Below are 12,986 nucleotides of genomic sequence, written 5' to 3' on the forward strand. Positions count from 1 at the left end.
TTGGAGGCAGGGGAGAGACCATCCAGGCGCGCTGGTAAATGTGGTAGGGGACTTGCCTGTCCTTTAAAGTGCAACTGGACCATTGTAGCCTACACATTGGAGTGTCAGTTCCAGGGGGATTGCTAAACGTTTTTCCTCTTTTGTTAACTACAGCAGCCCCCACATTTAGAACAGTGTAGGTTCTCAAAGAACATTTGTTTAGTGATTGAAACTATGGGTCTTACATTCCCCTTAAGAAATAACCACTAAGTATTCAGAATGCAAAACACCTGGTAAATTGGGGGCGTCATTGTTGCTGGCTTTGACTTTGCCAGTTAATTGCAGCTTTCATTTTGGCCAGCCTGCAATTATAGGCAGAGATGAAGTTGATATTAGAGAATCAGAGCTTTAATCTGCTAGAGCTTCTAAATTGCACAAGAGATGGAGATGAGTGTGTGGGTTTTGGACTTAGGGGTTGCTCCTGGGCAGTGGGAGGTGGCAACCTACACACAATCTTTGTTGGCCTCTGTCTCATGCTAAATTGAATCCTTGGCCAAGTGCAGAATCAACGAGGAGTGACATTTGGACTTTCTCTTCCTGCAGTCAACCTTATAGGCAGAGCTGATTCTGGAATTCTTCTCTTTTCCCAGAATCAGAGTCTTCTGCTTATAAGTGACAGAAATAATGTTGCAGTTAAATGATCCTTTTATTCATCATATTTCTTTTCCCTTCTTCTTTCTCATTGGTAAACCAAGTGTTGTTTCCTTGCTTCTAGTTCACATTAGGTAATAAACAAAAGTAGGGGTTTCTTGACTTATGTGAGAGGCAACAATGTTTAATTTGTGTTGATGGGTCATCACTGAGTTTTCTCAGGTTTTGAGTTTCTCAAGCTGAGTCTGAGGCAAGTGTTTGCATGCAACCTGTTGAGAGGTGACTCTGGGAACAGAATAGGGAGAGACTAAAGCAAGGAAATGAGGGGTAACCATGAAAGTTCAGTATGGCCATGGGTGACTGTTCCTCAGTCCTGCTGGGGCCCTAAACAATTCTGTAGAAACCACCTCAGACTTGTCGGCCTGAGTGATCAAAGGGAGCACAGTTCCCCCTCTGCGCCCACCCCTGTTGGTTCCCCATGGAGCAGTTCCTCTTCCTTGCAGGTTTGTACAGATAAGTGCTGAGCAGATTCCTGCAGGTGACAACCCAAGTTGTCCTGGGAGCCCCAGAGCACATAGAGAGAAGTTTGGTGCGGCTGGAATGACATGCTGTCAGTTTATACCTCTCAAAGCTGGTTGCTCAGCAATGACTGGAGAGAGTGACCGGATTTGCAGTGGGCTCCAGGTGTAGAACAAACAATCATGGACAATGCAACAGCAGGAAGTCAGGCCCAGCTGAGCGATTTGCACTAGTAACAGTGGTAGAATGTGGGAATAAAAAAAAAAAATTTGTAGATACGAGATGAGTGCGGGATTGTCACTGATTAAAAGGATCTGGTGGACAAAGGTAGAATGCGCAGAAAGAATTAAATCAAATACTGAAGTCCCAGAGAAAGGGAAAGAAACTGAGATGAATTCACTTTTGATGGGAGGGAGGAAGGAGACAGGCCACCGCGTTAGAAAGGTGGGAGGGTTTGGTGGCCCAAGACCACCTACACATATTGGGGACAGCCACCCGTCTGGGGGAACGTCTCGAACACAGGCTCTTCCTTCCTTCCCCAGGCTTAGACTTGACTTCTTACTCCATCTTTAACCAGGTTTCTACCTTTGAAAACTGGACATAATTGTAGTGGTTCTGCATCCCCTTGTTGAAAGGTCAGTATGATCTGAAATAGAATGACTTCAAAATAGGGTCAGAGTTGCGGTGGTGGGAAAATTATGCCTTGTCTGTTCATACCGGGTCAAAGGACCCTTGGGTTGGGCCAAGCAGCATTGTCTCATAAACCCATGAGAGCCAGACAGGGTAGTGGACATTCTCATCACAAAGGCTGGTGATTATGGGCTTTTGCCAGAGGATAAATCAGTAACTGAAAGTGTGCAAAGGTGGAGCCCAGGCCATTGTGACTCTTCACCATGCACCTACAATTGCGAGATACTACACAATCTCAGGGCGCAACAGCAGCAAGGTTTGTTTACAATGGGCAACTTGGGCTAAGGAAACAGTTCCTAGGCCACACATGGCCAGCTGTCCTACCCCACATAGCACCATAAGTCCAGTAGTCAGAACCAAAGCTCTCATGCAAAGTAGTGTTTTCCTCACATAAGCGCCTGGAACTGCTCACCGGTAAGCGGTGGACCTAGATCAACTGTGGCAGCTAGAGGATCACCCAGGGGCACTACTGGGACCACAACACAGCAGCCTTTCTCATGAAGCTGAAGCCTGTCTTCTTCTGAAGCCAAAATCAAGTCTCCTCCTGAAGCTTTTTCCAAGCTGAGGTAAACCTTCTCTAGCTGAATCAAGCTTCTCCAAGCTGGCCCCAAGTCTCCCCAAGCAGCTCAGCTCCCAGGCAGCTTCTCTGCAATACCAACCTCCAGCCTCGCCTAAGTCTACTTATATGTCCCCTCCAGGATACCCGTCTTTCTAACCTGATTGGTCCATGTTCCAAACCAGTTGTTCCCACTACTTAATTAGTGCCGGTGGAAACTTGAATCTCATCGGAGTCAGTGGGAAATCGCATCTGTTTGATCTGTTTTCAAAACCAGCTTGTGGTTCAAAACCAAAACCCCAGCAGTGTGTCCAACCCACCCTGCAGCTTTTCTTAGAGGCGCTGGGTGGGTAAGCTCTGCTGTAGCTGCATAACACTAGCCATGTTCAAACCTGGCTACAGTTAGGAGGTCTCCAAAACTGGCAGCTATTTTTTTCCCTAAAACCCAAACGTGACCACACTGGGGGTGGCCCCCAAACCCATTGCTGTGGCATAGCCCAGGCTGATGCCACTCAGCTGGGGACTGCTGTTACATAACAATCACATGTAGTCAAAAATAGTTACTACTTTCAACACCAGGGAACCCTTTTCTTGAGCAATTTATCTCATCTTCCCCCTTTCCTTCCCATAAAAAAACCTCCTTTTTTATCAAGCTCTATTCCCATAAAACTTTACCCCTATACAAGAGCTAGGGTGGCCACACCTGAGCAGAGAACTCCTACAACGTCAAAATAGTACAAAGATGTAAAACGATAATACTTCGTTAACAAAAAAAATAGTAGTAGGGCCCTCCCTGGTGGCGCAGTGGGTTAAAGCACAGCACTCAGAAGCCAAAGCCACTTCAGCGTGAGTTCGATCCCCACCCTGGAGGTGACCCACATAGCATGGCAGACCTCTTCTGACCCGCCTGCTGCTCCCCTCAGCAGTGTATTTCAGTACATCTGCGTGTTCTGCTCCCCACTCTGTCTCTGGTGAAGCCTCTCACCTCCCCTGCACCCCTGGCCTGTACCCCAGTTCTGTATGCATAAATAAATAAATCTTAAATAATAATAATAACAACAATAACAATAAAATAATAATCTTTTGTCCTTTCTCAAAGCACATTTTCGATTTTCCCCTGAAACTGCATACTCAGATTGCAATCATTAATCCCTTAATTGCTTCTCATTTGACTTGTTACTTTTAGGAAAGGCAACATTCATCTCAGAAGTACTGTGAGAGCCAAGGATGGGGGGAGCAGGGGTGAGGTTATGCACCTGGAGAGACGACTCCAGCCCCATGCTGACCTCCTGTGACATGCTCCAAAGTCACTGCTATTTGCCCCCCAGCTCCAGTGCAGAGTGCAGAACTGCCTTCGGCACAGGTGGCCATGAAGCAGCCTGGACGGCCAGACTTGGAGCTGGAGGCCCTGCCCCTTCCGCTGTGAGGGCTGAGCCTGTGGTACAGGATATCATGCTCTTTTCCTGAAGGGGAGAAGGAGGCCGCAGGGAGAAACAGAAGAGCTTCAGATGTTCTATATTCTCCACACACTGCTAGCTCCTGTCCAAGTTAGCCTTCCCCATTCACTCAGACAGAACCCAAGACCTCTATTTCCTGCTACGAGATTCAAAATGACAGGCCCCGAACATCTGATATATGTTAAGTTTGTGATTGAAAACTTAGGCCGCAGATGTCAGTGGTTCTTAACGGGAAACTTTGAAAGAAAACATTGCTAATGTAAAAGCTTGTGTGCTTTGAATACAAAGCCCTGAATTACTTACTACCTATTGTTTAAAAGGGGAGAAACCAAAGAGGTGCACGTGGCCATCAGGAGTTCTGAATTAAAGCAGTTTGTACCGCCAGGCATCTCCTGTGCCGGCACAGCAGCTACGCCCACTCCACCCGGGGGGGCCTCCTAAGAAACGCATCCTTGGGTGATCATGTGGTTGTATGAGCCCACAGAGTGTGAGCAGACCTGGTGGCGCAGCCTACTACACACCTCGGCCACAGGCACAGCCCGCCACCACCACTGAATATGTGGTCTGTTGTCACAGAACTGTCACTAAGTGACAAATGGCTGCACTGATACTGTGGTGCCCTAATCCTTGGTCTTCCAGGACTGTTCTGAGTACAGGGGAAGGCTAAACAGCATCCCTGACCTCTACCCCCTAGATGTCAGTAGCCCACCCATTGGCCTAGACACTGACAAGGGTCATGGGTCAAAATTGTCCCTGCTTGAAAGCCACCCTACATCTTTCATTGTATTGGGGATCTGCCTGAATTTGTTGGCTGAAAGGAGTCAAAAGACCATACAGGGGTCTGATTTGTGACCTTCTATAACTTAGAGGACTTTTTTCATAACAAAGAGTCACAATCTTTAAAATACTTAGTGCAGAGAATTTGGTTGGTCTCTTAAAATTCAAACTATATTTTGTCAAAAAAAAAAAAAAAAACTTTGGACCCTCCCTGGTGGCACAACACTAAGAACCTTAAAGCATAGCACTAACCTTAAAGCACAGCACTAAGAAGCTATAGAAGCCACTGCAGCTCGACTTCTATCCCCTGCCAGGAGGGACGTGACCCACATGGCACAACAGACCTCTCCTGATCTGCCCACTGCTCCCCTCAACAGTGTACTTCATCAGTCGGCCTGTTCTGCTCCCCCATCTGTCTCTGATGAATCATCTCACCACCCCTGTACCTCTGGCCTGTATCCCATTTCTGTATGCATAAATAAATAAATCTTTACCAAAAAAAAAAAAAAAGAGAGAGAGAGATAGAGAGAGATTGCAAAATCTAGAAGTTCCATCAATAAGCATTTTGTAAAAATAAATCTCCTCTCCCAGGCAGGACTTTTTCTGACCCTCACCCACATCCAGCTGCAGGTAGGGCAGCCCCTTGAGTACCGTGAAGAACAGGCAGAGGCCCAGTGCCTTCTGGCCCAGGTAGATGGGAGCCCCTCTGTCTGTCTCAAGAGTCTGTTGATATTTGCCTGGGATTAAACCGAGAGGAACAGGGAACACAATGTGGAAAATGCCATTCACGGCCATTTCTAAGGTGGTGCAATAGAGGCTTGGATCTTCCCACAGCCCATTCAGTGGTCATCCCCCACCTACCACCCTCCTAAGCATCCCTCCCTGGCACTGGGAAGCTTCCATTAGAAAATTCAGCTCTTCACGGATTCAAAAACTGGTCTGTCCATAAATCCCACTCATTTGTCCTAGAGACCCTTAGAAGTTTCAAGGAAGAAAGTCTTCACCACTTTCCACAGGCCAATCTCTATCTTCCCTCCTCCTCTGACCTCTTGTCCCATGGTCACAGAAGAACTCTGTTTTCACCGCTAGTTCCTTGATGCCTCTGTGGTCCCCAAATAAGGGGTTAATAGGTTTATTATGAAAGAAGAAGCTGACACCAACACACACAGTCCCAGTCAAAGGAGCTGCCTCTGACAGCCTTGGCCGCTCACCAGGGACCACGTGGTGCTTTCTTGGTAGTGCTCTGAGGGACCCACACCTTGAAAGACCCACACCTGATGATTGGTATCCTGAATATTCACCCAAGTAGGTTCAACCCTGGATAACACTGTAGACAAAGTAAAAATGCATGGTAAAGGCATAGTGCTTTGAGAACCCTTACAAAAATCATGCCTCATGAAATTATTTATGTGCACACTAAGCCTACAAGACCCTACTGACCCTTGTCAGGCCCAAGCCACCATTTGACTCTGGGGACCAGTCCCGCAGGGACCCTAGTCAGAACTTACACTTCCAGAACTCAACCCACTCATGCTCCTTCTTGGACACCAACTACCTTCTAGCAGAAACACTTGTACCTATGACTCTCTTTCAGGCCTAGATGCAGAGCTTTAATCCAGGAGTTCCAAGACCAGTGGCCCAAAGGACAGAGAAAGTCAAAGTCTGCAGAACCCAGCTCTGGGCTGCACCTTCACCATTGACAGAGGACCCCGTATCCTATGGCCTAAAGCTTGCTCAAGCCTCAGTTGTCTGTCTCACTCTACTAGGGCCTAGCCTTTGATCCATGTGAACTGGGAAGAAGGTTCTGCCTCTCTGAAGCTAGGGCTGCCCAACACCATGGATATTCACTAGTTCCTGGGGCCAGATGATTCAGTAAAGCTTATAATGAAATGTCAAGTGTAGAGAAGGTGTGACTTGCCCATGCTCCCAGAAAAGGGAGGACATGTTAAAATTTTAATAATAGTTACAAGAAGTAGAGTCATCAACACTGAGTTTAAGGAAAGAAATATCTTAGGACTTCCCCATGGCTGATGACTGGATTATGATGCCACAGAATGACACATGGAAACAATATTCCAAGCGTGGAAAGCTCTAGTAGCACAAGAAAAACCAAGAGTAGGATCCCTCCTTCCTGCCAAGACCTGTGTAGCTTCTAACAGCTCCAGGTCTAAACTCAACATACGCTCCACCTGTCTCACACCAGGGAAGACTACCCAGAGTATGTTCCTCTAGCTTCCCAGAGCCTGGATGCAGGCTGCTTCTCCGCTGGAAGGAGCTTGCCCTGAGCAAGAGCAGACACTAGACACCCTGCTGTTTGCGGACTTGAGATCACTACCCCGGATTAGTGGGGGAGGGGGCCAGGCTCCCAGGTGCTCTAGCATCCCAAGTTAGCAGACATGCATTAGATACTCTCACCACCCTTGTGCCTCTGGCTTGCATAAATAAATAAATCTTAAAAAAAAAAGACACTGATATTTGTTTCTGCTCTATACTTAGTAAGGTGGAATGAGATTTCATTTAAGTCTAGAGTGCCTAGGCACTGGGGTTCATGCCCTTGGTGATTCTGATGCTGCTTCAAGTTTGAGAAATACAGGTGCACAGTGTATTTCAGCATTAATGTTAGTACATAAAATGTGTAGGTGGCCAGCAGGACCTCACCCTTGGTGGGTCACCATCTGACATGCTACCGGATAAGGGCAGCCTCATGATGGGAGTGAGGTAGCTCCTACTTTGCTCTGCTGTCTTGCCAGGTAATTGTTGCTGATTTCTCATCCACTGTTTCATAACTTCCCGCCTCAGAAGTCAGAAATTGAAACCCTCAAAACCAAGAGTGTCATTATTTCCAGTTCTACTACTAAATATTCATACCACCCTAGTCAAGTCACAAGTCCTCCATGGGCGTCCCTGTCCTCACCCCCAAAATGAAAAGGCTGAAGGAGATGACGACATTATGGGAAAGGATCCAGATTCTGAAAGAAGACCAAGAGATTTGCATGTGTCCCCAATGTCATGCCACAGGTAAAAAAAAAGAACAATTGGCCTGATGAAAATAAGACTTGAGTAGAAGAATATTGTTTTTAACCATTGACCTGTATTATAATAGTAAGACTGTCTCTTAAATAACTTTCTGAAGTGTGAACAAAAAAATTAATTCTTTATTGACATGAAGATTTATTCTCTACAGCCATCATTCTCTGGGCCTCAGGCGAATGATGTCCAGTCCCCAAGTTAAGCTGTTAGAGAATTACAGGAAAGTGGCTTCAAGCCCAGCTTCAGGAATCATCCTTTAGCAATCCTGGGGACAGAAGAAGCCAGTCCCAAAGCAGCTGGATGAACAGCCCACTAACAATGTGCAGGTTTTGGGGGCAGAATTTGGGGGCAGTATTCTTAATCTTCCCCCTCCCAAATCCTAATGGACCACTCCCTGTTCACTAAGCCCTTTATGGTGCCCAGTTGTTAAAGATCCAAAGCCACCAAATCCTCTGGCCTGGAGCTCAGGGCACACAAAAGCAAGCACATTTGCTCTGGTGAATGTGTGTAAATTGAGTGTGTGCTAGACAATTAGCTGACAGAGCAGACGTGGCTACTGACAGGAACCGTCCATGGTTTCACACTCTGTGGTAGGTGGTGGTGTTTCTCAAGTGGGAGGCATAAGCTAGATGTCTGGGAAGTCTGTTCTCTGGGTCCCACAAGCAATTGAGATGATTGTACCTTGGAGATTCCATTTTGATTACACTCCAAATACATCATCAGAGCCTCCTCTGAAGCATAAGGATGACCCTCTGTCCCGTGGACCTGAACCACAGGTGACCAAATTCATATTTGAGCTTTTGTTTGAGTTCACATCTGTAGCTATCCCAGGGAAACTAGAGCCTTCTTTCTCAGTAGAGAATAGAGGCAGAAATCACCACACAGGTTGTGGCAGGATGGAGCTGTTGAGCTCCATCACAAGCAAACTGATCATCAAACCCTATTTTCCAGATAAAACAGTTGACAGTATAGTCTAAAAATGGAAGCTACAGATATTACAACTCTTTAAAAGTAGGGGATTTTAGTAGTGATTATCTAATGACCAATTCTTCTATTTGAAATTCAGGAACTAATTAGTTTTGTGCCCATTTTTATGTTGATTTTCATAAAAATGCAACACTAAAATTAATTCAATTGAAGAAGAATCAGGAGGCAGTAAATGAGTGCTCACTGACTGCTTGCTGGTGGTCCAGCAGAGCACGTGGTCTGTTGATCCAATAGAAAAAAAAAAAAGTAAGTTACTGTCTGTTTTGGAAACTGTACTTAAGCAAACAGAATTTTCTGCATTTCCAGTTTTAGGGTTAAAATAAGAAGTCTACACCATAGTTGAACTACATGTTTCTACAATTATACCCACAGTTGGTTAATAAATTTCGGCTGAATACACAAGTGCAGACAAAGGGAGACTCTCTGTTCCCTCCAAATGGCACTTTTGCTCAGTTTTTAAAGGCATTATCTGGGTGGCATCTACCTAAAAGGAGAAGACTAGAGGAAGCAAGGCTGTGAGGCTGCAAAGCAAGTAGTGAAATAGTAGAGCCCACACCCAGTCTACTCCCTCTGCACGGATAGGGTCCCTCTCCCCACAGCTATGCCACATTCAGACTCACCCAATGCTATGGCCTCATGCAATTTCTCTTGCCAATTTTTCAGCTTACTCTGAGCTTCCTATTTTACTGTATACCTCTTTTAGCTTTATTATTAAAAAACACATAGAATTTATATTTGCCATAGGACCAATATAACTTAATTATTATCAACAATTATTTAACTTTCAAAGGCACTTATCTTTTAGGAACCCTCTTACACTGCTGGTGGAAATGCAAACCAGTCCAACTACTATGGAAAATTGCAGAGTTATGAAAAATGGAGGTACCATATGACCCAGAAATTCCACTCCTAGGGTCTACTCAAAGGACACACAAACATTAATTCAAAAAAAAAGCTTTTATGTGTATGTTTATTGCAGCACTATATATAGTAGCTAAGACATGAGAACAACCTAAATGCCCAAAAAAATGGATCAAGAAGATGTGGTCTATATACAGCATGGAATACTATTCAGCAGTCAAAAAGGTAAATTCATGCCATTCATAGCAACATAAACAGAACTAGAAGGGATTATGCTTAGTGAAATAAGTGAGAAGGAAAAAGAAAAAATGCCAATGGTATCACTTATAGAAGGAGTATAAGGAAACCAAACAAAGGGTAAGAAAAAAGAAAGACAAAATTTTAAAGTAAACTCATAAATCTGAGGCATACAGAAGAGAAGGAGAAAGATGATGGATCAAAATAGGGGAAGGTACAGGCCCTCCCTGGTGGCGCAACAGGTTAGGATGCAGTTCTGCAGGCGAGCCACAGCTGTTTCATTGCAAGTTCAATCCCTGGCCCCAGGAGGTGACCACATGGCGCGGCAGACCTCTCCTGACCCGCCCACTGCTACCTTCAGCAGTGTATCTCGTTGATCTGCCTGTTCTGCTCCCCACTCTGTCTCTAGTGAATCCTCCCACCACCGCTGCACCTCTGGCCTGTACCCCAGTTCTGTAAGCATAAATAAATCTTAAAAAAAAAAAATAGGGGAAGGTAGAGCACAAGGGACTATGGCAGTCCTTCACAGGTGATGAGGTAATAGGAAATTTATGGGCACCACAAATAACCGGATTAATCAAATATTAAACAAAATGTAAGAAAATTTAAAAGTTTAAGAAAACAAGTCCTCACTTTTTAAAGGATGTTGTGCACAGAGGGGATATGGAAATGTAGTCCGATAGGAAAGGACACAAGACAGAGATGAGTTCCACACCATCACATAATACAATCTTTGGTAAGACTATGAGTTCTGAGGTATCTTCATATCTTCTCCCAGAGAAGCTGCTGACTTTAGGTGTCTAAGTCTCCTTAGAGAGTCCAGGGGGGGCTAACATCATCTGGAGAGCAGAGCTGATGCCATGTCACCGCTTCTGTTTCTGAGTCCATACTCTGCTCCTCAGTTACTATGACATCATTGCTTCTTTATTCACAAAATAACATAACAGGGGCCCTGCTCACATCTTAGCACTGAAGACAAGTGAATGGCATTGAGACAACATGAGGAAACACACTGGGAATGAGAACACTGAACACAGAGATGGCTGAACCAGCTGCCACCTTCAGGCTGAGTTCAAGACTGGAGCGATAAATCAAAAGCAGTATTGTGTGTCTTCCCCTGCTCTGAGGTGAGAAAGATGGGCTGGCTTTGATCCGAGGAAGAAGCAATGAACCAGCCAGGGAAAGCCACAGATTCGAAGGTGGAGGTCCTGCCGATCTTACTGTGGTAGAAGAGGAAGGGTTTCACGGGCCCCTCTTGATTGTACAGATCTACAATCTTCTCTTCCTGCAAAGGAAGGACAAGGCTCATGGAGGCGCAAAGGCTGTTTGAGTAGTTCAAGGTGACTTGTACACAAAGAAGTGCCCCAAATTTCAAAAAGGTTTTGTCTACCTGTGATAGCTGCTCTACATAAACACATTTGAAAGGAGAGGCAGAGACGAATCTCCTGCCCAGTGACAGGCCTTAAATCCAGACATGGGCTGGAACAACACCAGGGCCGGGCATTGAACAAGTCAAAAGATTGGGACTTCCTCACCAGAGAGGCTGAGGGATCCTCTACCACAGAAGGAGATGCCAGTTTGCAGCAGGGAGCAAGGTCATCCCTAGCGAGGCTGCGGGTGCCCGGACACTGTCCACTTGTCTCCAAGTGCCCTGAGGGCAAGGCCTTTGCCCTCTGCTCCCTGCTGCTCCCCAAATGCCCACAGCAGTGCCGGAGGCACACATTTCTGGGGAATGGCCTTGGGTAGAATCACAATGAATTGAGTCCAACAAAGGTTTTTAGAACCAAAGTTTAAGAAATAAGTTCCTTTGGGATAACTGAGTCATAAAGAGAAAGTAAGAGCCACCTAGAATTCTTGAGAATTAATATAGTAAAGATGGCATTTCAGAAAACACAGGAAAGTATGTTGAACAGACAGGATGTTTAAAATGAAAGCATAATCTAAGATAATGAACCAGGAAATGCTCTCAGGACCCAACATGAAGAGAAAAAAAGTAAGGAATGGAGAGCAAGTGTGGACAATTAGACATCAGAGAAGCTCTAGAAGGTCCAATGTCCAATGATGAAGAGTGGCAAACAAAAGATGAAACAGAAGCAAATCTATTTGAAAAAAACACCACCAAAGAGGTTAAGAGGGAAAGGATAACTCAAAGAAATGTGAGTTTCTAGCGTTTAACTCAAGAGCAACTAGGAATGCAGATGCTAAGAATTTAGCTCTAAGATCAGATCTGCTACCAAGTAAACCTCTACAAGATAAGGCCTTTTAAAAACATTAACTTTTTCACAGTGTTTGCATGGTCACATTCTTAGTACTCACCTTCAGTTTTAGGGTGGGCTGACCCTCCATGTCCTCACAAGACAAACACTTTTCTGGTTCCTTTATTCCCATGTAAATGGGAGTCCCTTTGTCTTGTTCAAGAGACTCGGGATACTTGCATGGGAGGAAAGTGATGGTAACTTGGAAACAAGAGGGGAGGCGGTGTAAGCTTCTCTTTGCCGTCAGGAAAAGACGACTGTCTTCCAAGTCGGGTTACCCCACATCCACCAAATGGCCATATGCTTCATTCATTCACTCACTTATTCATTCATCCATTCATTCATTCACTCACTGCCACCATGTGTAATCACTGCCTCAGAATATGGAACAAACCCAAAACGTTAAACAGCCCATTCTGGTCTTGATCTTTACACCTCTGCTTAAACACCAACAGAAGGGAAGCCCTAGCCAAGCAGAGCTTCGACCCTTGAAGAGGTCAGTGACTTAGGAAATTTTGCTTGATCTGATGACGAAAGCTGCCTCCCTGGGGTATCAGCCCATTTAGTCTTTGGAGGGCAGCAGGGGGCAGAATGAGCTACTGCTCTTCCACAAGGATCCCAGGCCAGGAGAGCGTTGCTCCTGTTCCCATGATGCAGTTCCAATTCGGCTTTTTTACCCTGCTCCCAGAAAACTTCTCTACGTTATCCCATGAAACTCTCCTCCCTCCTGGAAGCCAACTGTAAAAAGGTAACCCAGCCACTAACTCGAGGGAAGCCTCACCTGGAGTCATGTCCGCTCTCCGAGGAACTGCCACAAGAACGTCACCTTGAAGGATCCACACTTGTTGACTCAAGTCAGAGATATCCCCAGAGTAAGGTAATTGTGCTTTTATTTAAATGAGAAAAATAATGAAAAGCATTATAATTAAGGCTGCTAGAGAAATATCATCTAATCGAGGCCCTTTGGAAAGGAATGACTAGGGTCTA

The 12,986-nt window shown here is 45.3% G+C and overlaps 1 protein-coding gene across 1 annotated transcript in view; it reads right to left on the bottom strand.

Annotated features, from left to right (window-relative positions):
• Window positions 1-10,569: 10,569 nt before the first annotated feature.
• LOC101624502 (interleukin-36 gamma-like) overlaps window positions 10,570-12,986 on the bottom strand; it is a 2,822-nt gene continuing 405 nt past the window's right edge. The window contains exons 2-4 of the mRNA XM_004685987.2: window positions 12,781-12,885; window positions 12,061-12,200; window positions 10,570-11,029 (exon numbers count right to left, since the gene is read on the bottom strand). Of these exons, the coding sequence (XP_004686044.1) occupies window positions 10,817-11,029; window positions 12,061-12,200; window positions 12,781-12,885 (458 nt within the window). The 3' untranslated portion in view covers window positions 10,570-10,816. The remainder of the gene's footprint in view (window positions 11,030-12,060; window positions 12,201-12,780; window positions 12,886-12,986) is intronic.

Source organism: Condylura cristata, unplaced genomic scaffold, assembly GCF_000260355.1.
Source record: "Condylura cristata isolate star-nosed mole 26May11 unplaced genomic scaffold, ConCri1.0 scaffold00020, whole genome shotgun sequence".
Taxonomy (NCBI): Eukaryota; Metazoa; Chordata; class Mammalia; order Eulipotyphla; family Talpidae; genus Condylura; species Condylura cristata.